The sequence below is a fragment of the Salvelinus namaycush genome, chromosome 4 (assembly GCF_016432855.1).
Source record: "Salvelinus namaycush isolate Seneca chromosome 4, SaNama_1.0, whole genome shotgun sequence".
NCBI classification, from domain to species: domain Eukaryota; kingdom Metazoa; phylum Chordata; class Actinopteri; order Salmoniformes; family Salmonidae; genus Salvelinus; species Salvelinus namaycush.
In genome coordinates, this window is record NC_052310.1 from 15,236,636 (window position 1) to 15,261,274 (window position 24,639).

A 24,639-nucleotide genomic window follows, 5' to 3' on the forward strand; every position below is an offset into this window, starting at 1 on the left:
TTAAAGGCTTTGAGTTTGCCCGGAAACGGAAATTGCGTCTCAATTGATGCCAAGGCATGATTTTAGTAAATTACAATTTCGTCGAAACTGCGCATAGTTTCGCAGATCTTTGTATTGATTGTAGCTACGACATTTGATTGCAATTCGACACTTGTAGAATTAGTGTTTCTAAATATCGTTCGGAGCGCTCAACTCTGAATAGCTAATGTTAGCTAGCTAATTATTTGTGGCTCTTTCAGAACACATTTTTAAGAAGACGTTTAAAATGTACCCTGACTACATAGGAAAGTAACCAGCTAGCCTAGCCCAAGTTGTCATTCCAAAACATGATTCATCAGTTTGTTAGTCTAGCTAGGAAGTATGGGTAAACAAACGTTAGTGTCAGTGACTTTTGAATTGTATCAACATTTGTTTTTACAATGTGGCTACAGCCAAATACATTTTTTTTACACAGGAGTGGTTGGTGGTGGAGGAGTTAAACCTATTGCGTCTCTGTGATATCAAGACGAGGAGGGTAATCTTGAGGGCAAAGGGCAAGTGGGGATGAATTCCTTCAATCTTCTGTTCCCATGGCTAACAGCAAAGAGAAGCAAAAGACTAACTGCATTTGAGATGTTATCCATGGGTACGTTTTTCACAAAGATTATTGCGGCCCTGAACCGTTGTCCTCATGTGACTGAGTACTTTAGTGAGACTTGAGAGGTGCCACCTGTGGAAGAGAAGCATTGGCAGAGTTTTCCCCCTTTGCTGACTCGTTGATATTGATTCTTGCATTTTGTGGTTTCTTCTTTGTTTGGCAGATGTATCATGTGCAGCGTAGCCTACAGAACGATTATTAAGAATCACGAAAATATGTAATTTAGAGCCCGACCGAAATTAGATGTTTGCTTCCAATTTCAATACCTCTTTTACGTAGGCAGCAAAGTCGCCGATATATTTTTTTGTAGAGGTGGAACTAAAAATATACTCTTTTTTTTTCACAGATTGCACTCCAAGGGATTAACAGATACTCTGAATGATGATTAAGAATCACGAAGAAGATGTAAGTTACCCTCATTCTCTCCCCATTTACTCTGACACTTTTCTCCACTGTATGCTCTGGTAAACAAAACTGTTGTTTGAAAAAAGGATATACAGTAGTGTCGAGCCATCTATGGGAGAATCTCAATTGCATACTCCTCGCCTCCTTATCTAAATCCATTGATGAGAAATCTAAAGGTCCTGCCCCTCTGACCTAATCCTCCAATGGGTTTTGAGAAGGAGGCGAGGAGAGGATGCTCAATTGAGATTGTCCCCATGACATGGAACCATCAACACCATGTTGTATCACTTCCTCCTAGCTTTGCAAGCTGTTGATTCACCAATTTAGCTACACAAACTGCCTGCAGCTCCCTCTGTTAGTGAAAGCAGTGTTTTGTTTGTCTCTGCAGGAGTTTGTTGCTGTGCGAGTCCAAGATCCTCTGGTTCAGAATGACGGGTCTTGGAATTCATACGTAGATTTCAAGATATTCCTGCACGTGAGTGTCCATTCACTGTCTAAACTTGACAAAGAAGCAGTTGTCTCAATGAGTGCTTTAGTCCTTATTAGAGCTGTAGATCCCAAGTCATCGGGAAGGGCTAGTTTGACATTTCTTTACTCATTATGTGCATTTGTCATAGATGAGTCAGGACCAGGAAAAACAAATTACTACTCCTATCACCAAATTAACCTACATGTCACTAAAGTGGATGGCCTGTGGGTTGGAATGCTGGAGGTGATGGAAGGATAAATCTTGTACTCTATTCCTAATCATTTTCCTTTTAACAGAACCTGAGACAAAACCTCTGACTTTCAAACGTTTATAAACCAGAAGTGTCATAAGAAAATGCACTAAAATATGAATGTTACAGAAGGTTCTATACATACTTTCCAACCAGCACACGACTCCCACATAATAACTCGTCGTTTTCCATAGTTGTCCATTATCCTCTTCACGCACAGCACAAATGTGATTTGCTGCTGGCTGCGTATCATTTCAGGCGCTAGAGGCACAGCTCAAGGCCAAATTATTTTCAATTCACATTATACACATGACGTTTCCCACTACATCGAAGTTACATTTCTAAATACTAATAAACTCTGTATGATCAACTAGACAAATTACACTATGAATACATTAATATGCTTTACAGAACTCCTCAGAGGTAAACATATTTGTTATAAATTCTACAACGATCATGTGCCTTTTGTTAATCTCTGCAGTTGACTTTGCTCTCGCCATGATGTTTGACTCATGCTGGTTTAGCTATTCATCACCATCAAGCTATTTTGATGTAGACTTGTTCTCGAAGCCATAACCAAGTTTTGCGCTGGCTAGCTGGAGAAACTGGATGCTTAAAAGTAGACTCGGCGACATGATGCAGAAAGTAAACCGCAGTGGGTCAATTTCGGCAAAAACTAAGAGCGTTGAAGCGCGAGTCTCAACTTCTCCGCTGTTTTGGTGCCCTGGCTACCACGCTGTAACAGCATGAAGCGAACCCTTGCACATGCGCAGATACTGTGTGACTGTGAGAGCGAAGTCTTGCATCTCGCTCATCTCAATATCTGCGCTGCTGCTCGTGGAAACGTTATTTTGCTGAGTCTACCTTACCTTTAACATTGGACGGCTTTGTTCAAATTGCTTGACAATCTAGTGTTGACTTTGTTCTCTGTAAACACAATGGAATCTTGCAGTTCAAGTTCTTAATCTGTACTGTCCTTGTCCCTTTCTGACATTTGTTGTGTGTTTTATTTTCTTTGACTTTGCATTGTTGAAGGGCTTGTAAAAGAAAATATAACACACAAGAATTTCAGCTATATACAAGGAGTAACAATAGCATATTTAAACCTATTCAGCCTCCTGAGGGAGAAGAGGCGCTGTTGTGCCCGCATCATGACTGTGTGGGTGAGTGTGGACCATATTAAGTCAGTCCTCAGTGATGTGGACACCCGAGCATCTTAAGTTATTGATCCGCTGCACAGCAGCAGTGGATCCCCCCCCCCCCCCCCCCCCCCGTTTGCGCTACAGTGGATGTCATCCGTCTTACAGGCTCCTGACCAATTATCCTATTTTGTGTTTTGTTTTTTTACGCTGATTTTAACTTTTATTCTTTTTACATAATGTCTCCGCCATCATTTCCTACGACCGAAACAGATTCTGGACATCAAAACAGCGATTACTAACCTTGATTTGGATGAACATTTGTACTTGAGTTGGCAGCTCTAGACAATCTGCTTACTCCGGACCAGGCCCTAATCCCTGGACTCAAAAGAGGACGCGGTGGCAAAAAGAGGCATGTGTGTTTGATGACTCAGCGAAGGTCGTAGTGGGACTACTTGTATGCATCTGTGTACCATCCTTGAAAAGCGGTAACTCTAGCCTTTAGCATAGCATGGATGTCACCGTTAATCCAAGGCTTTTGGTTCGGGTAAGAACACACTAGGGGTGACAATGATTAAATGACATAGGGATGATTAACTTTTAGAAAACATCCCTTACTGAAAAAGCTTTTTTAATAATTTTATTTTACAAAATTACACAGAACAAAAATATAAACACTACATGCAACAATTTCTAAGATTTTAATGAGTTATAGTTAATATAAGGAAATCAGTCAATTTAAATAAATCCATACCACAACCTCACCACCACCATGGGGCACTCTGTTCATAAGCAAACCGCTCGCCCACACAACGCCATACACGTTGTCTGCAATTTGCCCAGTACAGAAACCGGGATTCATCCAAAAAGAGCACACTTCTCCAGCGTGCCAGTGGCCATTGAAGGTGAGCATTTGCCCACTGAAGTTGGTCACAACACCAACCTGCAGTCAGGTCACAGGCAATCCCGCAGGTGAAGAAGCCAGATGTGGCGGTCCTGGGCTGCCGTGGTTACACATGGTCTGCGGTTGTGAGGCCGGTTGGACGTAATGCCAAATTCTCTAAAATGATGTTGATGGCAATTTATGGTAGAGAAATCAACATTAAATTCTCTGGCAACAGCTCCGGTCAGCATGCTAATTGCATGCTCCTTCAACTTGACATCTGTGGCATTGTGTTGTGTGACACAACTTCCCATTTTAGAGTGGCCTGTTTTTGTCCCCAGCACAAGGTGCACCTGTGTAATGATCATGCTGTTTAATCAGCTTCTGACGGGTGTAGCATATCAAGGTGGGATGCTCACTAACAGGGATGTAAAGAAATTTGTGCACAAAATTTGAGAAGAATACATTTTTTGTGCATATGGAAAATTTCGGGAATCTTTTATTTTAACTCATGAAACATGGGACCAACACTTTACATGTCGTGTTTATATTTTTGTGCAGTTACCACAAAAAACTACCACTAACTACCACAGGCCCTGATCATCAACATCATAAATGGAAAATTAAACAAATACCTAATGCAACAATGCTTTTTGTGTTTAGTAGAAGGAGATATGCATCTTTCAAATTATTTGCCTTGGATATAAAGCGCTCCGCACGCCATGGTCATTAACAAATGTAAAAATGGTAGAGCGAGAGACAGGGAAGCAATAGCAGTGAAGTCGTGTATGGCAATGAGAAGGTGATGAAATGCAAACTTTGCAAGGTGGACTTGCGCTACAGTGGCAGTACAGGTGCAGTGCTGAAAGGGTTGACCCAACCCATTGCTGGCAGGATGGAGTGAGAAAATCACAGCACTGATTTACAGAAATGATTCAAGTTGATATGCATTCAATGGTAGAGGATGTCAGCTTCAATACCCTAATGTAGCATTTCTCTATCCTGGTCCTGGGGACCCAAAGGGGTGCACATCTTTGTTTTTGCCCTAGTACTACACACTTGATTCAACTAGTCAACTCATCACCAAGCTAGCTTGACTTGCTATAAAGTTAGAGCAACAAGTTGAGGAAAAAGTAACTAAAGAAAACATGTTTTATTATCACCTGAAACAATATATTTATCCTGTGTTGAATGAAAATTGTTATTTTGCAATCTCCCAAAATAAATGCATTTATAAAATAACTAATGTCCGGGCCATTAGAAATTCTGTTTGGGCCAGTAGGTTTGAGTAAATATATCTAAATCCATGTAAGAACATGCTAATGTAAAAGGTGGCTAGACGTTATTAGCCTGGTTCTGTATGGAATGCATGTACAGTATGGGACACGGGTCAGGTCATTATCAGCACGTAGCGGCGAAGATGTTGTGTGACCAAATCATGTGCTGGTGCCATCAACTGAGAAAGTTGGTGACACCAGTGGGAAAGTTATTGTAAAACCCTGGCTATATGAAACTTTTTTTGTGACAAAACCATCAGATGGAAACCCATTTAACTATTTATTTTTTATTGTTTATTTAAAAGGCTAGAAATACAGCTACCACTGAGGGTTTCTCATTAGCTAGGTTTCCATCCAATAGTGACAGATTTATGCAAATATTCTAAAATGCACATAAAATCTGCAAAATCAAAAAAAAAATCCCCAGTCTCCTCTTATCCAATTGGTAGTTAGTCTTGTTCCATCGCTGCAACTCATGTACGGACTCGGGAGAGGCGAAGGGCGAGAGCCATGCGTCCTCCGAAACATGACGCAGCCAAGCCGCACTGCTTCTTCACACAATGTCCGCTTAACCCGGAAGCCAGCCGCACCAATGTGCCGGAGGAAACACCGTCCAACTGGCGACTGTCAGCGCGCATGCGCCCGGCCCGCCACAGGAATCGCTAGAGCGCGATGGGACATGGACATCCCGGCCGGCCAAACCCTCCCCTAACCCGGCCGCCGCCGCCCCATGGGTCTCCCGGTCGCAGCCGGCTGCGACAGAGCCTGGACTTGAACCAGGATTTCTAGTGGCACAGCTAGCACTGCGATGCAGTGTCTTAGACCACTGCGTCACTTGGGAGGCCCTAACATATATTTTTTATTCGGTAGGTACGTGGAATTTTATGTGCACTACGGCATCACGCATAGCCTTATACCCGCAACAAGGACATTTGATAGAAACACATCTCTGGTGGGAAAATGGTGGACATTGTTTTTATGCAGATTTTATGTGCATTTTAGAATATTTGCATAAATCTGTCACTAATTGGATGGAAACCTTGCTAATGAGAGACCCTCAGTGGTAGCTGTATTTCTAGCCTTTACCTTAGCGTGGATGTCACCGTTAATCTAAGTCTTTTGGTTTGGGTAAGAACGCACAGTCACTGGGGAAGTTGTCGTCTAAGCACTACCTGATAAAAGCAGAATAAGTCCTAGGAGAGATGTTAATATTTTCTAGAGCAGAATGTTATCAATGAGAAGCCATCAGTTCAATGGGTAATTGATTATGGCTCAAGACTAAATGGCTTCTCTGTAGCAGGCTGTGTCTCGTTCTGCGGCAAGACTGGCTGACACTTCAGATTTTGTGGTGATTTTGGTTGGGTAATCCTGCTACGTTGTTGTGCACTGTCAACAGCAAATGTACAACAACGACAAAATATACACTGAGTATGCCAAACATTAGGAACACCCTCCTATTAGTGAGTTGCAACCCCCCCACCCCCCCTTTGCCTTTAGAACAGCCTCAATTCGTTGGGGCATGGACTCCACAAGGTGTCAAGCGTTCCACAGGGATGCTAGCCCATGTTGATGCCAATGCTTCCCACAGTTGTTTCGAGTTGTATGTATGTCATTTGGGTGGTGAACCTTTTCTTGACACACACTGGAAAAACTTGTGTGAAAAACCCAGCAGTGTTGCAGTTCTTCACTCAAATCGGTGCTCCTGGCACCTACTACCATAACCCGTTCAAAGGCATTTAAGTGTTTTGCTTTGCCCATTCACCGTCTGAATGGCACACGTACACAATCCGTGTCTCAAAGCTTAAAAATCCTTCTTTAACCTGTCTCCTCCCCTTTATATACACATTGATTTGAAGTGGATTTAACAAGTGACATCATTAAGGGATCATAGCTTTCACCTGGATTCACCTGGTCATTCTATGTCATGGAAAGAGCAGGTGTTCTTAATGTTTTGTATACCCAGTGTAAATGTCAATTTTGTTCTCCAAATAGTTATCAATACTAGGGACAAAGGTGGTTGGGCTAGAGCTGGGACGATAAAGCTAAAATTACTGACACAGACATTGCCCTCTTACCGAAGCAATTTTGTTTACCTTTATTTGGTCAACAGTAGTCTCGCTTAGCCATACCTCAAATTCACGCCTACTTTGAAGGTCAGGAGAATTTTGCATTAGCCGAAACGGCTATAATTGTCTGCTGGAATTTATATTGAATATTACATTTAAAGAACCCTTCCCCCACATGCCCGTAGAAGGGGTGCTGCGTGTTCGTCACTGTTTTACGACCGGGTAGGACACATTTTGCAGAGTTGCTGCGTGTGCTAGATTGCAGAAAATGGAAGAAAACCTTGAGGAAAAACTTAATTCTGTTTTGCCAGAGGTGTGCTCTATAGACAAAATCAAGTAGGAGGCATTACAACTCCTCTGCTTGAACCAATAACTGTATGGCTTGAACACTTTCTGCCCAAGCAAGGCAGTTGATTGGTTTGACGTGTTGCGAGCCGTCACTGATTTACACCGGGTTTTCTTCCCCTTTTTAGCTACTTTGTGCCATTGACTTCACCAAGCTTTCCAATTAGGGAAGCCTGGTTCTCAATGAGGCTAGGTCAACAGTAATGTGCATTTACCCTACTTCCTGCAATGAAAATATCTGGCCTGTCCTGGTATCGCTGCTGGCTCTCACTCCCTCTCCCCCTTTGTGCACGAAGTGAAAGGAGAGATGCATTCTGATAGGCACAAACATATGGAAGTTGAGCAACATTTAAAAATATAATTGAGACCACTCTCTTTTTAAAACTTTTACTGTTAAAGATACAAGTCTCAGCTTTCTGTGAGTATAAACATATTGTTACTCTCAATTTTGAGGAAATACCACCACTTGGCAGAGTATGTAATGGAGATGATGAACGTTTTTGTTTGACATTACAATTACTGTTCGATCAATTACAAGGCTATCCAGCACCAATATCATATTTAGTTAGCAATCTAGCTCATGTGTTTTGAGTTCCCGCTTCCTCAGGTGGGTGAATTATGTCGCATATATCCTAGACCAATATGCCCCAAAAATATGCAGGCATATTGATCTGTAAAGAGCCAAAAATAAATCCGCTCATTCTGAATCCTATTTTGACATGTTGCACATCAAAATATCCATCAATGTTCCCTGAACGTTAGATAAATAGCTAAATTCTTTCATGTCTTACTTGGCACTGGAAAAAGTCAGTCTAGAGCCCTGCCGCTAATGGAAAGAAAAAGTTGTATTTATCGCTATCGTGCAAAATTGATCAATTTATCACAGTGACTTTTTGTCCATATCTCCCATTGGTATTGTCTGTATCCACAGGACATTATGGTGCACCCTCTCTTTTTACTCACAGACCAACAGCAAGGCCTTCACGGCCAAGACGTCATGTGTGCGCCGGCGCTACAGTGAGTTTGTCTGGCTCAAGAAGAGGATGCAGAAGAACACTGGCTTGGTGTAAGTCAGCAATGTCCCCCAATGGCTTAACTCTTTTGTAGAAAAAAAAAAATCCTTTGAAACTTTTAATGTGAAGTTGTCCTGTTCTGTGAGCTATGGGTTATTCTCTGTCCTATAGACCTGTCCCAGACCTGCCCAGCAAGCCCTTCTTCTCCTCTAGTGGTGAGGACTTCCTTGAGAAGAGGAGGAAAGGCCTGCAGTCCTTTCTGGACAAGTCAGTTCCTCTCCTAAGTTAATAATTAGCTACGACTTCACCATTTCAATTATAGTGCTTGGTTGTTCCCTCTATTGGTCATTATATTGTCACACCTGAAATGAGCACAAAGGGAAAACATTTTTTAGTATAACTAATCAAATAAAATGAGACCCCAACATTGAGCATGACATTGGCATACGTTGTTTGTCTTTCTTCAGAGTGTGTAGCATGACAGTGTGTCTGTCAGATAGCCAGCTCCACCTCTTCCTGCAAACCCAACTGCCGGTTGGTCACATCCTGGACTGTGTGCAGGGCCACACCCCCTACACGGTGACAGAGGCCATCCTCACCTACGGCTCATCCAATCAGGGCCGGGTTCCAGAAGAGGACTCGGCCCAGGACCCGAGTCTTACTCCAGTTCCGTATGAGTCCATGGAGAGGTAAGACTGGAGTGTCAACAGATCAAATAGCACAACTGTCCACAAAGGCACAAATTAGTTGTAGTTCCCGATTAGACTTGAGTGTGTTCAATGAACACATTGTTTTAGGCCAGTATTCAATCCGGCCCGCATAACTAATTTCCGATTGAGCCAACATCTGCAGCGTTCACTTTGAATGCGATCTCCGTGACCGTGGTAATATTGCCTTTATGGTGCCTAGCCGAAAAGGGCCGATTGGATTGAATCCCGGCAGATGCAATGTTTGGTAATAGAATGATGGCACAAACCGCCATTCTGTTACCAATCTTTGCATCTGCACTGTTCTTCAAGTAAAGGGCTTTTTGTGGAAATTGTTAAGTAGTCCTTGTGCATAGAGTTTTATGGTTTGTTTAACTTTACAATCATTGTATATTTTTTTTTACATACATTTTAAAGTGAAAAATAAGTCTCGGCGTCAATTCGTTACCCACACTTGCATTTCAGGTTTTACATGTCAGTATAAAGGTCATGTTGAGTGTTGTTACTTCATGGCCTTCTCGTTCCCCACAGCCCTGTTCCTCATCTACAATGTGAAGAGCCCATCACCCCTGTGAACCTCACCTCCAGTGAGCCCGGGGGCCAATGGACTGAGAAGTTCCTAGCTGACCCCCATGACATAGACGCTGTAGAGTTACAGCTGAGAGAGTTACTCGGTGAGACCCCTTCCTCAGAGGTCACCCAAGAGGACCACGATGTAGTCCAGGTAGAGGCCGTCCTGGAGACACACAGCCCAGTGGAGACTATCTTTAAGTGGGGCGGCCATGAAGACTCTACCCCAGAAAGGCTCGACCATGAGGAGGTGATCCACCACCAAGGGGATTGTCAACAGCTGACACTTGTGGAAGCGCACTGTGTAAAGGACACCGGCTTGGAGGAGGAGTGTGTAACGGAGGTGAAGAATGAGAGGGTCATTGAGGAGACCCATACAGACATCCCTCCCAAACAGAGTAGCCCAGAGCTAGACATCCATGAGGAAACCCCTCAAGATGGCCTAAGGGAGACAGTTCTAGAGGACCTTAACCCTGCGGAGGAAGCTCAAGAAACAACCTCAGAAGGGGACAGCGACAAAGACACAGTAACAGCCATTGAGCTGGACAGCCAAGGACACACGGATGAGATCAACTCCCACGTAGAGGTGGAAAGTGTTGATGACTCAACCCAAGAGGTAGAAAATTGAGACGTTGCAACCCAAAAGGTAGAAGTCGATGACTCATCTCGAGGTGGAAAGTGGCGATGAGGCAACCCAAGGGAAGACTCCCTTAGACATTCAACAAGTAAATAATCAGCTGGACACAACAGAAGAGGTTGAGAGTGACGAGGAAATTAATGGAGAGGACGGGGAGAGTCTTGGGAATGGGGAGACTACAACATCCGATGGGAGTAATAAGGAGAGCGACAACAAGGACATGAGACAAATGGCTACATGGAGTCAGCTCCTGAGAAGGGACATCACAAAACAGACCACAGAGGCAGAAGAAGTCCTCAACAACAGACATTCTAAAGCCCGAAACGAACCAAGATCCCTCACATGAAGAAATAACACCTGAGGTACACAATGCTCAGCGGACCAATGGTGTCAAAGTCTGAGAGGGAATTAGTCTAACTCAACCGGCTGTGTTGCCCAAATGGCATTGATGTGGCAAATAATTTGGCAGTTAATTCAAATGCCTTCTGAATGCTGTGTGATCCAGAACTGTGATGCTGTTAAAATGTGAGTTTGGAGTGGGTGAAAGTTACTCAAGACAACTTATCATGCAATCAACGTTGACTGTGTTTTATTCATAACTTCTGGGGGAAAATAGTGTCATCCTGCATGCGTTCCCTTAGGCATTCTGGATTGCTGTTGTGGGGCGGTTTCTGGGTTCAGCTTGAACAAACGGGGATGAGTGTCGTTCCACCTAAAAGCACAAGAATTGTGCTGAAATTATTTCTGTAATTAGAAACATAAGTTTCATTCCTGAAACATTATTTTGTGGAAATATAATTTGATCTCTGAGAAATAAATGTAGTACCTAACATCCTATTTGAACCATCATTCTTCCTGACAAATGAGCAAAATGTGATCCCCCACACTACACCAATCCCACCCCAATAACCAGTATACAGTATCAGTTCGCTATGTCTGAAATGGCGCTGCGCCTTGTAGTATTGCTTTTTCATATTATGTAACGTCGCTGTTCCTGACTGCAACACCATGTCATCAGTTTGGCTAGTCTCCTGTGTTTATTAAATGGATCGCAACATTTTCTTTGCAACTTTGGGAAGTAAACCAAAAGCTTTTGCTCATGATCATCCTCACAATTCAAGCCAGTCCTTCAGTTTGTCCTTCTCTTGGGCTTAATCTGTGTCCAGGAAATGAACCGTGTGTGTGGTTTATTCCCTTCAGAAAAGGTCTGGATTAGTTAGACCATTCCTGTTGAAAAAGCAAACCATCAGGCTACAGCAGTTCTAATGGTTTCAATGTTATGGTCTTCAATGGTAAAAGTCCCAAACACACTGTACAGTGTTTTGCAATGTTGGGGATGTTTGTTCTCATATTCAGCATTTTAACAGTGCATTAGTTTATTTAAGTGGCATAGCAGTTGTTTGAAGTACCCCTTTTATGTTATGTAGAGTTTTTTTCACTTAGGTAGTTCATACAAGGACGTACAAGGGCAATATACCAACCTAAAAATAGTCAAAAACAAACTAGGAATGCACCTATTGATGACAATATTTCTGTGGAATATAATTTTACTTGGAAATAAAATGTTAGTGCCCTCCACTAATATTGGCACCCTTGGTAAATATGAGCAAAACGGGCTGTGAAATGTCTGCCTTTCAAAATATTCACAAAAACATAAGTAAAATGATTGAAATAAATTAACTATTTTACTCTGCAACATGTGTCACAATTATTGGCACCCCTAGAAATTCTTATGAGTAAAATGTAACTGAAGTTTAAAGCAACTGGAGATGTTAACAATCGGCCTGGAAGAGGACGCATGTCTATATTTACCCCACACACAGTGAGGAGGATGGTTCGAGTGGCCAAAAAATCTACAAGGTTCACAGCTGGAGAATTGCAGATGTTAGTTGGGTCTTGGGGTCAGAAATTCTCCAAAACCACGATCAGACGCCACCTACATAACCACAAGTTGTTTGGGAGGGTTGCCATAAAAAAAAGCCTTTGCTGTCATCAAACAACAAACTCAAGCGCCTACAGTTTGCTAGAGGTGTCACTACAGACCCTGGTTTGATCCCGGGCTGTATCCCAACCGGCCATGATCGGGAGTCCCATAGGGCGGCGCACAATTGGCCCAGCGTCATCCGGGCTAGGGGAGGTTTTGGCCGGGGTAGGCCATCATTGTAAAATAAGAATTTGTTCTTAACTGACTTACCTAGTTAAATAAAGGTTAAATGTAAAAAATATTAAATCAAAACCTGACTGCCTCTGCTAGAAAGCTTAAACTGGGCCGTGGTTGGATGATCCAAAGCACACCTCAAAATCAACACAAAAAGGTTCACTGACCACAGAATCAAGGTTTTGCCATGGCCATCCCAGTCCCCAACCTAAACCCCATAGAAAACCTTGTCGGCTGAGCTGAAGAGGAGAGTCCACAAGCGTGGACCTCGGAATCTGAAGGATCTGGAGAGATTCTGATCCCTTGTCATGTGTTCTCCAACCTCATTATGCATTATAGGAGAAGACTCAGAGCTGTTATCTTGTCAAAGGGAGGTTGCACAAACTATTGAATGAAGGGGTTCCAATAATTGCGGCACACATATTTCAGAAAAATATTTATTTCATGAATTTATTTTCTTATTTTCAATTATTTTACTTTAATTAAAGGTTAGATTTTTGTGAATATTTTCAATGAAAGACCAAGAGGATAAACAAAGAAAAACATTTCATAGCCCGTTTTGCTCATATTTAACAAGGGGGCCAATATTAGTGGAGGGCACTGTAGTTTTTTCCCCCACCTGTACTTTGCATCTGAGTCTATTTTAGTGCATGACATTTACAGACATTTATATTACTCAGCACCTCGCCTAAATAGGTGTTTCTTTCGCTTCCAGACATTTATATTGCCATAGACTTTCATATGCACAGTCAAACAAGTTCTTATGTACATCATATTGTGGAATTTAAATATCTAACAAAATATTTTTACAAGTTCAACAATAAAAAATACAACGTTTTCTTATTGCAAATGATCAGGTATTTCAATTTCAAACTCTTCATTGAAAAATAATGAATTGCACAAGGGAGCATGCCTGACCCCTTGTGGCCTACATATTTGAAGTCAGCATCAAAATAACAAGCACTGTAGCCTCAGACACAAGGCTGTTGAAGGCACCAGTTAGTATGCTTCAAAATATGGAATAGACAGCCCCTCAGTTCACCAGAGGTGAGGATTTCCTATTTTTGTCACAGGGGCATAATGTTCCTCAATGTCTGGCAATTTCCATTCACACACATGGGCACAAATACATTGGAAACAATTGAACAGAGGAAACCTTTTTGCGACATCAGAATTATCCAGAATTTGATGTGTACACCAAACGCCTCAGAAGAACCATGGTAACGTAATTTATGCAGGGTAATGAAGCATATCTTTACAAAAACAACAACAAAAATGACACTAACAGCATTACACTATATTACGAAATAATAAAAAAGGTCAATCTGTCATCCATCTCGAACTGTTCAGTGTTGGGGATTGGGAATGTAGTCAGTCACATCACTTAACTGTGAAAGTAAGGCACAGTACAAAGATAAACTGTCAGAGAGAAACATAGTCAAATCAAATGTATTTATAAAGCCCTTCTTACATCAGCTGATATCTCAAAGTGTTGTACAGAAACCCAGCCTAAAACCCCAAACAGCAAGCAATGCAGGTGTAGAAGCACGGTGGCTAGGAAAAACTCCCTAGAAAGGCCAGAACCTAGGAAGAAACCTAGAGAGGAACCAGGCTATGAGCCAGTCCTCTCCTGGCTGTGCCGGGTGGAGATTATAACAGAACATGGCCAAGATGTTCAAATGTTCATAGATGACCAGCAGGGTCAAATAACATATTTCCTGTAGTAGTGCAGTATGATACTGTATTTTTTATCTGTCGTATAGTTAATATCACTATGGAGTCATATTTCCCAATTCAATTATGTCAATGATGCTATAATTAAGCATTACTGAGCATATCAGTGTCGCTTATAATGCTGATAAAATTTCACACCTTGGGTCTATGCAGTAATTGCAGTTCTACTTTCAGCCACCAGATGTCTTAAATGGCCAGTCCACTGCTGTGAATATACACCTCTCCTGCTATTTCAATGGTTATCTCAATGGGTGTCAGGAGGCCTGTAAGGTACATTAGCCCATTATATCAGTCTGTAATCGTAACAATATGAGAGTGCTCCAGTACCTCTTGGGAGCTCAGAGGATGTAGGCAAGGTGGAGGAAGTCTTTAGGGACAATACCGACGGTACCGTTTAGCTCTCCGACCCACCAGCCATTGATGTTATACTCCTGGAACAGAGCAACACAAGCAGGGTAAGGAGGAGGAACAAGCACAACGATGCACAGTAGACCATAGGAGAATCTCAATTGCATTCTCCTCGCGTCCTCTCTCCTTTCCTCACCGCCTCCTCAAAATCCACTGGAGAAAGCCAGGAGGTCCATTCCCTCCGAACTTCTCCTCCAGTGGGTTTTGAGGAGAGAACGTGAGGAGTATGCAAATGTGATTCTCCCTGTGTCATCATAGGTTTATAACAGAATTTAGCATTGCCTCAAAATGGCTCTTGATACCTTGTGTTGTCATTATTGGGGTAAAGCATCTGAAACCCCAAGGCTAGCTTATATCGATCAATCCATTTGTATGGGGTTTACATTTATAATGCATGTTTGTCAAATCTTTGCCCCCTCTCCTGGCTGTCTCTCTGGGCACTGCTGTGATAGATACCACATCCTCTAATACAGAGAGCTCTGACACCTCACTACAGAGCCAGAGGAATGAGAAACAAACCTACTCCTAATGTCCGGTGGCTGGACAGAGATGATGTATAGACCAGTTAGAGCTCACTGAGCAGAGTGATGGCCCAGGCCTGACATGTTCTTAGAGCAAGTGAATTTAGCTATGATAAGCAGGTTATCCATCCAGATGTGGCGAACAGAGAGAACATTTTCATTCGGTCTGTTCGCCCACACAGAGCCCTGATTCAATGGAATGACAGGGTAAATGAAGGTGGAGTACTCCACTCACAATGGCTAATTAATGTGCTTGCTGATTTTAAGACAACTGAAGCAAGTATACACATTTTCTTCTGGAAAGGTACGTGTTCTATTACCTGTGTGCATTTCTAAAACATGGCCCTAATATCTGAAGTCATAAAAACAAGTTTTATTGTGGAAATCTAGCTTGAATAGTAATCTATAAAAGGAGAGAAACAGACAGATTGGGGCATCAGAGAGTAGGAACGAAACAGTTTCTCTCCCACGGGGCTGTCGCAGATCCATTCCTCCAACCACAGTGACAGAAAGTTGTATTTATCTCCCTGGCCCATCTGTGCAGCCAGACAGTCCAACGTCCTCCCTGAGAAAGCTCTTTTTGATTATCAGCGCCGCCATTTTAATACAACAGCTACATCGCCACAGTGTTCCAATGGCAGCGAAGGTCTGTCAAGCGTGCCAACTCCATCTTCTTCGCTGCTTACTACGGGTTCATCCAGAGTACGCCTGCTGGAAGGGGAGGTCTCGTATAGAAAGAAGCACAGGGAGTAAATGTATTATTATGACAATGCCCTAACTTCAATCTCTCCAACCTCCTACAGATTTCCCCCCTTTAATTTGGTGTAATGCGTATCTGAATTTTGGATAGAATGATCTTTAATTCTCAGGAGAAAATACAGTGGGGTTATGGATAACACCTTTCTGTTGGCACCAAGGTGCCATGCCATTTCCATACCGAGACATTGTTCTTCAATTTTAAAATAATCAAGAGGCCCTTCATGACAGTCTGGGATGTTTTCTGTGCAGTGGTGGACTTACCGTTAGGCAGAAGAGGAATTTCCCTCAGGCCGCACATCATCAGGGGCCTCATGAACTGGGCATAATAAAACCCCAAAATACTAGTAACAAAATATATATATATTTTTTTATCTCATAACAGCTGCCTATGAATGACATGAATTATTGATTGAGATATGTTGAAGTAAGTTACATTAAGATCAGAGGAGGCTGGTGGGAGGAGCTACAGGAGGACAGATGGAATGAATGAAATGGTACCAAACACATCAAACACATGGAAACAACGTGTTCGACTCCGTTCCATTGACTCCAATACAGCCATTACAATGAGCTGTCCTCCTATAGCTCCTCCCACCAGCCTCCTCTGGTTAAGCTAGATAAAACAGGACTCACACAGCTCAGCAGTTGTATAGCCTACTATAGCCTATACCTCAGTCGTGAGCAAAATAATACAATTGATTTAGGCTACAATAATTATTATTACATGAATTATTGTATGCTAAATGTTTCTGATCGGTGATAGATAAGCAAACAAATTAAATTAACTACCACCTCCACTTCTTTTCCCAGCCAGAGAGCAACTAACCAAATATACAGACGGAGATTCAGTGAAACGAAATCCCATTGATTATCAGACAAATCGGGAGTAGGCCAGGCTACAACGCGAGTGAATAGCAAAATCCACTTGTTAAACTACATAACATGCTAGCAGAATGCTCTGATCATTATATATAACAGAATAAAGACAACACTTCAACATAGCTAACATTTTCCCAGGGTATTTGTAGGCTCACCAAATATGCAAACAGAGATTCAGGGAAAACAAAAATATGACACTAATTTACTTATCAAGAAGACGAGTCCCCCACGCTTGTCTCAAAGTAGGCGATGGCGCTTTGCCAATCAAAACAGTTTCTGACATTTTCATCTAGTTGACCACACACGGGTATTACCTTCATTTTAGTATAACGATTGGATATGACTTTGGGAGTTTCAGTAGGCCAATAAGCAACAATTTGATGCATGCCTTCAATTGCATTAGCCTACTTTATCCCAATTCTTCCAATATTCACTTTTCTAAGACAATGGCTGTTTCCTTTTCTCCTCACTCCGCCCACCTCTGTGGCATTGTTCTCAACACCACTTTAAATCAATAGGCCTATTTTTCTAGAAATCTGTATTTTTTTCCGGTTCGGGCTTACATTTCTGTGATGTTGGATCGGGCTCAGACTCTGCCTGGGGCCTCCAAATCACTAAGTCTGCCCGTGTTTGAGTGCCCTGAATGTGTATCATATCAGCTACTGTGTGTTGGGAGGAGGTGAGTGAGGACAAAACAGCGCCATATTGTGGCGGTGCTTTGACTCGTTGACCTCCCTGTGACTCCTTCACTGAGAGGGAGCAAATGAACGTGGGCAGAGCTAGCTAAGAAAGAGAGGGAGTGAGCAAGTTGCCATGACAACACCTGCAGTACACCAGCAGCATCGTTTATTTACCACTCAAGGGTCTGGCTAATGGTGGCAGGAGGACAGATTGACTGCTAACGATGCCTGAAGAGGGAGAAGGTTGGTTTGACTGTCTCTCATGCAGGAGAAGGAGCACTTTGTATGCCTGCCAGGTCACCGTGACAGCTACATTACCCTATTCCCTAACTCCTCCTCGAGCTATGCATTCACTCCTTTTGTAGAACATCAGGTTCTGCTCACGTTCCATAGTCATATTCTGTCTTTTTACTATTTATCTTGATGTATAAACTACACATAGACACGGACGCGCAAGCAAACACACATTCACACACGTAGACGCACACAGACACACTTAGACACGTACAGTACATACACACTCATGGACACACACGTACGCAGGAGGATTGCTAATAAGACTGACACATGAGGCATCTGCCCTCCGCTACCAGCTGACTGAAGCAGGCCTTGGGCGTGATGGAGCACAGGAAGTCTCTCATTGCCCTGCCGCTGAACCCGCCGCCTGGGTGTTACAATCTCTCCCTCCTCACCGCCACCCTCCATCTCCCTCCCTTCTTTCTCTCTCTAGCTACCTCTCCCTCTCTCTGTTTCGCTCTCATCCACAAGGAAAGTCATGAGGCACACACTGCAGTGCTGCGTCTCTCTCCACTAGTCACCCTAACAAAGAAACAGACACCTCTTACAAACCGCAACTCCTGATCTATTCAACACCATATCTAGTCGAAGCATTTTGCTCACACAGGTGGACTGGACTGCCTTAGGTGTTCTAGAAATATGTACACACACGTATCCGAACATTGTGTGTGTGGGGGGGGGGGGGGGGGGGGGTATACTTATTTTGACAGATATGAATATTCAAAATAAATTCTAGCAATGCCTGTTTAGAGATTTGGACACATTGTTTTTTAGGGTGGGTGATTTCTTTGTAAAAATCTTCCAAATGTTTTGATCCCAGTAATAAACAGGGAATCTTGTAATTGAATCAATGAGATGGATTCAAAGTCGAGAGATGACTTCGCATCAGAGCCGTCTAAAATATGAAGGAACAAATAAAAAATAAATGAAAAGAAACAAGCCGCTTCTCTTCTAAGGCCGTTTTGGGATTACAGGATGGCTCTTTAACTTAATAGCAATTCAAAGTGGATTTGTGTATGCCACTGAGTGTCTGTAATGATAGCTGTTTACGCCGCCCCTCATTTATAATAATTAGGCAGAATGGATAGGGGTTGCTCAGGCACAGTTCTGGGCTATTGGCTGGGCCTGAATAATGACCTTACTGTAGTTGACCGGTAGATGACCGCGGCTCCTACATGACCCCAAACCCCAGACTCTGCTCTCTCTCCCCCTGCTACTTTGGGTGGTAAATAAGATGTCTTTCCCTGTCTATAGCCACAAAAGCAGCGAGGGACTTTAAAGGGATGTGTGACAGAGAAAATTATATATAAGGGGGTGGGGGGTCACACAAAGGGATAAAAGGTTCTTCCTTTGTCTCTTTCTTGCTTGACTTTTCCCATCTGATTGTTTTTCCTCCCTCTCCCTTTTCTTCCACCACATTCACATGGTGGGACCTACGGGCAATGGGCCAACTGGGGTTGCCATGGGTTTGAGGCAGTTGAGGATATGAGAATATGGCCCTATGGAAATAAGATACTCCCATATTTCCTACACTAATAAAATACAATTTAATACAAACGAATACAACTTAGGTAGGCTACAATTCCATGTATATAGCCTCGCTATTGTTATTTTACTGCTGCTCTTTAATTATTTGTTACATTTATTTCTTGTTTTTTTAGGTATTTTTCTTAAAACTGCAATTTTGGTTAAGAGCTTGTAAGTAAGCATTTCACTGTACGGTCTACACCTGTTGTATTCGGCGCATGTGTCAAATACAATTTGATTTGATAAATTTTCTCTAAATTTACAACAAGATAGATGTAATGAGAATAATCAAATCAGTTAGTTCTGCTTTAATTGCATTAATAAGGGCTTTTAATTAATTTAATCAATTCTAAATTGTGTTTGTGTTTTTTCCTCTAGCTGCAAACTTCAACATAATTGATAGCCATTTACTTTGGGTAAAGTTCATGTTGATTTAAGAGTGGGACATAGCCTACTAGCGTAAATCAGTCTCCGAGTGTGTGTGTTGTCAACTGTGAAACATTCTCAGTATTATCAGTTAGTTTCGCACTGAAGTCAGCCACTAGATGTCACCAGTGTCCATGTTCTTGATGGCGCTAACGAGCCATTGAAGACTGGAGGAGGCCGGCATGGAACAGTCGTCTCTCTCTCTCGCTTTCCAATTTCAATTTATGGGCTTTGTTGGCCAAAGCAAGTGAAATAGATAATAAACAATTAACTGTAAACATTACACTTACAAAAGTTCCAAAAATAATAAAGGCATTCCAAATGTCATATTATGTATATATACAGTATAATGATGTGCAAATAGTTAAAGTACAAAAGGGAAAATATATAAACATAAATATAGGTTGTATTTACAATGGTGTTTGTTCTTCACCGGTTGCCCTTTTCTTGTGGCAACAGGTCACAAATCTTGCTGCTGTGATTGCACACTATGGTATTTCACCCAATAGATATGGCAGTTTATCAAAATTGGATTTGTTTTAGAATTCTTTGTGGGTCTGTGTAATCTGAGGGAAATATGTGTCTCTAATATGGTCATACATTTGGCAGGAGGTTAGGAAGTGTTCACATAGCCTGTCTTCTCTTGACAGCCAGGTCTGCATTTGGTGGCCTTTCTCAATAGCAAGGGTATGCTCACTGAGTCTGTACATAGTCAAAGATTTCCTTCATTTTGGGTCAGTCACAGTGGTCAGGTATTCTGCCACGGTGTATTCTCTGTTTAGGGCCAAATAGCATTCTAGTTTGCTCTGTTTTTTGTAAATTCTTTCCAATGTGTAAAAAAGTAATTATCTTTTTGTTTTCTCATGATTTGGTTGGGTCTAATTGTGTTGCTTTTCTGAGGCTCAGTGGGGTCTGTTTGTGAACAGAGCCCCAGGACCAGCTTGCTTAGGGGCTCTTCTCCAGGTTAATTTCTCTGTAGGTGATGGTTTTGTTATGGAAGGCTTGGGAATCAGTTCCTTTTAGGTGGTTGTAGAATTGAACGGCTCTTTTCTGGATTTTGATAATTAGCGGGTATCGGCCTAATTCTGCTCTGCATGCATTATTTGGTGTTTTACATTGTACACTGAGGATATTTTTGCAGAATTCTGCATGCAGAGTCTCAATTTGGTGTTTGTCCCATTTTGTGAATTCTTGGTTGGTGAGCGGACCCCAGACAACACAACCATAAAGGGCAATGGGTTCTATAACTGATTCAAGTATTTATAGCCAGATCCTAATTGGTATGTTGAATTTTATGTTCCTTTTGATGGCATAGAAGGCCCTTCTTGCCTTGTCTCTCAGATTGTTCACAGCTTTGTGGAAGTTACCTGTGGTGCTGATGTTTAGGCCGAGGTATTTATAGTTTTTTGTGTGCTCTAGGGCAACGGTGTCTAGATGGAATTTGTATTTGTGGTCCTGGCAACTGGACCTTTTTTGGAACACCATTATTTTTGTCTTACTGAGACTTACTGTCAGGGCCCAGGTCTGACAGAATGAGTGCAGAAGATCTAGGTGCTGCTATAGGCCCTCCTTGGTTGGCGACAAGGAGGGCCTCTCTCCCGCCCCCTAGCTCTCTCTCTCTCTGCTTGTGAGGTGCACGCCCCGGGTGGACAGAGCAGAGTGGGGAAGAGAGATCAGAGAGAGAGAGAGAGACGGAGCAGAGAGATGGCAGTGTTTGCTAGAGTTTAAAGGAGCCTGGATGGGTTTACATCGTAAATCTCTCCCCACTCCAACCCTGCCGTTCTACAAGAGTGCCTCTGGGAATACCGGAATGTGGCAGCTGACCTGTGGAGCTGTGTCTTTTGATTCCAGCTAGCTACATAAATTATAGTCCTGGAATGCAGGACAACCCAATGGAGTAGTGAGAAACATGCTTAGGAGTCAATATAAGCAACACGGATGTTAGGAGAGCAAAGATTTACTAATTGCAGACATTTTGTCAGCAAATTCATGATATATTGTACATGTACAATAAACAGGCCCAAACTGTCAGTTCTGCGTAATGAGAACTCAAAACAGTTAGCATTTTCGTATGAATAAGTAGGCTCTATCCAGTAGTTAGTATAGTATATCCAAAAATGATATAAAAATGGTAAAGTGTAAAATAGTATGGATCTTTATCAGGAGAATCTATAACAGAAAAAAATCCCACGCTCTAAAATGTCTTTGCAAAGCCAAAAGCTATAGAAGACAGTGCAAGCTCTCAGCAGTAAAAGGCCAGTGCAAAGACAAGATAGTTGCTATGTGTTTCTTTGTGGACGGGAGACTGGGAACCAAGTTCATCATCCGTGAAACCAGCGGCAGACTCTGCCAGATTAATCTAGTAAAACAAATGGAATGAATACGAGTTGTGGCTTTACTCATTTATTTACTCCCACTGACACACACACACACACACACACACACACACACAATCCCCTCTCATATACACACAGTACAACCCCCCCCCCCCCCCCCCCCCCCACACAAAAACAAAACAGCAAAAATGCACCTCTTTACAGTAAGTTCTCGCTAGATCAATAATGATTGATGGGGGCTCTTTGTATAATCGTCATGTTCTACTCAGTTCACAGCCATACGACACAGCGCCTGTGGCTAGCCCCTAGCCTGGTCTGCACCCCGGTAGTCAATCAAATCGCAGCTTAAAAATAACAGTTTGTTAGCACCATTGATTTAGCACTTAGAGCGTGTCCTTTCTACCTTGTAATTATGGTCAGTGTTGACATACACTCAGCCTCCCCCCAACACCCTAAGTCTCTGTTCAGGAGAATTTATGGGTCTTAGTTTTATATGGCCATTTTATGTCTGTGTTCCCCAGTTAGAGCAAGGCTTGAGCTGCAGCCAAGGGCCTGTATTTCATTCGTTGAGGTCAGGGTTCCAAGGAAACCCCCATTCAACTAAATAGTCTGCTCCACTGTTGAACCAGAGGGAACAGGGATTCCCCTCCCTTAAGGCTCATTAAAACACACGATTGCCATGTAGTGTCCTAATCATGTCATTAATGTCATTCATGAGGGAAATATGATACAAGGTTATGACTGAATGGGGCACGGGTGGACTCTTGTCACACTAAACCAAAACCTTCCATTCAGAAACAGACAGGAAGGAATCGCCTCTAAACGAATTACAATGAGGCCCTCACTTTTAATCCATTAAGGGACTGTTAGAATGCTCTGTTAGAATGCTCTGTTAGAATGCTCTGTTAGAATGCTCTGTTAGAATGCTCTGTTAGAATGCTCTGTAGACTATCATGTTATTATGAAGACTAAGGGGAAAAGCTTGACAAAACAAGAGTAATCTGTGTCACGAAAGCTGTGTACCAGACAGTACAGCTACAACCAACCAAGAGTTGGTCTGTTACAGTGAAAGGTAGGTAGCCCAACACCTACACCGAAAGGTAATACTGTAGAACTCTGGTAACGTCTTCCTGATACACCTCCAATAGATTCAGAGCAGGTGGCTTTATTCTTCTTCTATGAAAAATGTAATGGGTTGTTTAGACATTCCCCTATAAACTAGTACCCATAGGGCTCTATTTTCGGCTGGTGTTAAAACACGCTCGTTGGCAATTTCAACCTGTTAAAGCCGGCGCTCTGCTATTTTACAACCCTTGCACCGGGATTGGTAGTTTACCTGTCATATATCAGCTCGCTTGCACTGAGGTGGGAGGGGTGGCAATATCTGAGGTGTGTGCTTAAAAAGCGCCAAAGTGTCAATTTCAGGAAGTGTTTGGTGGGGATATTTAAGACCAAACAAAGGCTGGTCTTAGAGGTAACATGTTGGTTATGGTAAGGATTTTGTCCTGCGGAAGTGCTACCTATCTACCCGTGACGCACAGTGCCCATATGCTCATGGAAAAAGAGAGATGTGCTTTTTGTGCAGGTAACCCTCGTATATATATAAAAAAATAAAAAATAAATCAATTTCGCATCATTTGTTGAAAAATCAAGCATAGCCTCCCCTCAATGAAGGCTGTTTTTTTGTCCTGCCCAATGCATTCACCAAGTAGGCCTACTAGTAGCCAAGCCTATCAATAAAGGCTTTGGCTCCTGAGACTGCTTTGACATAAATCACCAAAGCTTTATTAAAGGCCCAATGCAGACATATTTATATCAATATCAAATCATTTTTGGGTAATAGTTTTCCATTAAAATGGACAAAAATAGCTTTTTAGCAAAATAAACGACACTCTATATATATATATATATGCAAAAGTATGTGGACCCCCTTTCAAATTAGTGGATTCGGCTGTTTCAGCCACAACGTTGCTGACAGGTGTATAAAATCAAGCATACAGCCATGCATTCTCCATAGACAAACATTGGCAGTAGAATGGCCTTACTGAAGAGCTCAGTGACATTCAACGTGGCACCGTCATAGGATGCCACCTTTCCAACAAGTCAGTTCGTCAAATTTCTGCCCTGCTACAGCCACCCAGGTCAACTGTAAGTGCTGTTATTGAGAAACAGCGGCTCAGCCGCAAAGTGGTAGGCCACACAAGCTCACAGAACGGGACCGCTGAGGCGTTAAAAAAATCATCTATCCTCTGTTGCAACACTCACTAGCAATATCAGCAACGTTTGCCGGGAGCTTCATGAAATGGGTTTCCATGGCTGAGCAGCCACACACAAGCCTAAGGTCACCATGCGCAATGCCAAGCTTCGGCTGGAGTGGTGTAAACCTCACCGCCATTGGACTCTGGAGCAGTGGAAACGCGTTCTATGGAGTGATGAATCACGCGTCACCATCTAGCAGTCCAACGGACAAATCTGGATTTTGCCTGATGCCAGGAGAACGCTACCTGCCCCAATGT

General features: G+C 42.5%; 2 protein-coding genes across 6 annotated transcripts in view; one reads left to right on the plus strand and one right to left on the minus strand.

Annotated features, from left to right (window-relative positions):
• The first annotated feature begins 48 nt into the window (after nucleotides 1–48).
• Nucleotides 49–11,235, plus strand: LOC120046201. Of its 5 annotated transcripts, none has more exons than XM_038991235.1 (8): nucleotides 49–374; nucleotides 455–625; nucleotides 984–1,042; nucleotides 1,431–1,517; nucleotides 8,437–8,537; nucleotides 8,656–8,751; nucleotides 8,952–9,173; nucleotides 9,723–11,235. In XM_038991235.1, exons 3-8 carry the CDS (start codon nucleotides 1,016–1,018, stop codon nucleotides 10,387–10,389), a joined length of 1,200 nt encoding a protein of 399 aa, XP_038847163.1. In that variant the 5' UTR covers nucleotides 49–374; nucleotides 455–625; nucleotides 984–1,015; the 3' UTR covers nucleotides 10,390–11,235. The 5 variants fall into 5 exon arrangements, with proteins under 5 accessions (XP_038847163.1, XP_038847164.1, XP_038847162.1 ...); XM_038991236.1 differs by having other exon boundaries at nucleotides 49–267; XM_038991234.1 differs by having other exon boundaries at nucleotides 49–625.
• Nucleotides 11,236–12,547: 1,312 nt separating this feature from the next.
• Nucleotides 12,548–24,639, minus strand: part of LOC120045465 (src kinase-associated phosphoprotein 1-like) — a 33,806-nt gene continuing 21,714 nt past the window's right edge. The window contains exons 12-13 of the mRNA XM_038990354.1: nucleotides 14,618–14,721; nucleotides 12,548–13,944 (exon numbers count right to left, since the gene is read on the minus strand). Of these exons, the coding sequence (XP_038846282.1) occupies nucleotides 14,629–14,721 (93 nt within the window). The 3' untranslated portion in view covers nucleotides 12,548–13,944; nucleotides 14,618–14,628. The remainder of the gene's footprint in view (nucleotides 13,945–14,617; nucleotides 14,722–24,639) is intronic.

Excerpts from the sequence above, each read along its gene's own strand:
- LOC120046201 (XM_038991234.1), top strand. The coding sequence starts at position 1,016 with ATGATGATTAAGAATCACGAAGAAGAT. Across the intron at positions 1,518-8,436 it reads ATTTCAAGATATTCCTGCAC|ACCAACAGCAAGGCCTTCAC; the intron begins GTGAGTGTCCAT and ends TTTTACTCACAG. Across the intron at positions 8,538-8,655 it reads CAGAAGAACACTGGCTTGGT|ACCTGTCCCAGACCTGCCCA; the intron begins GTAAGTCAGCAA and ends TCTGTCCTATAG.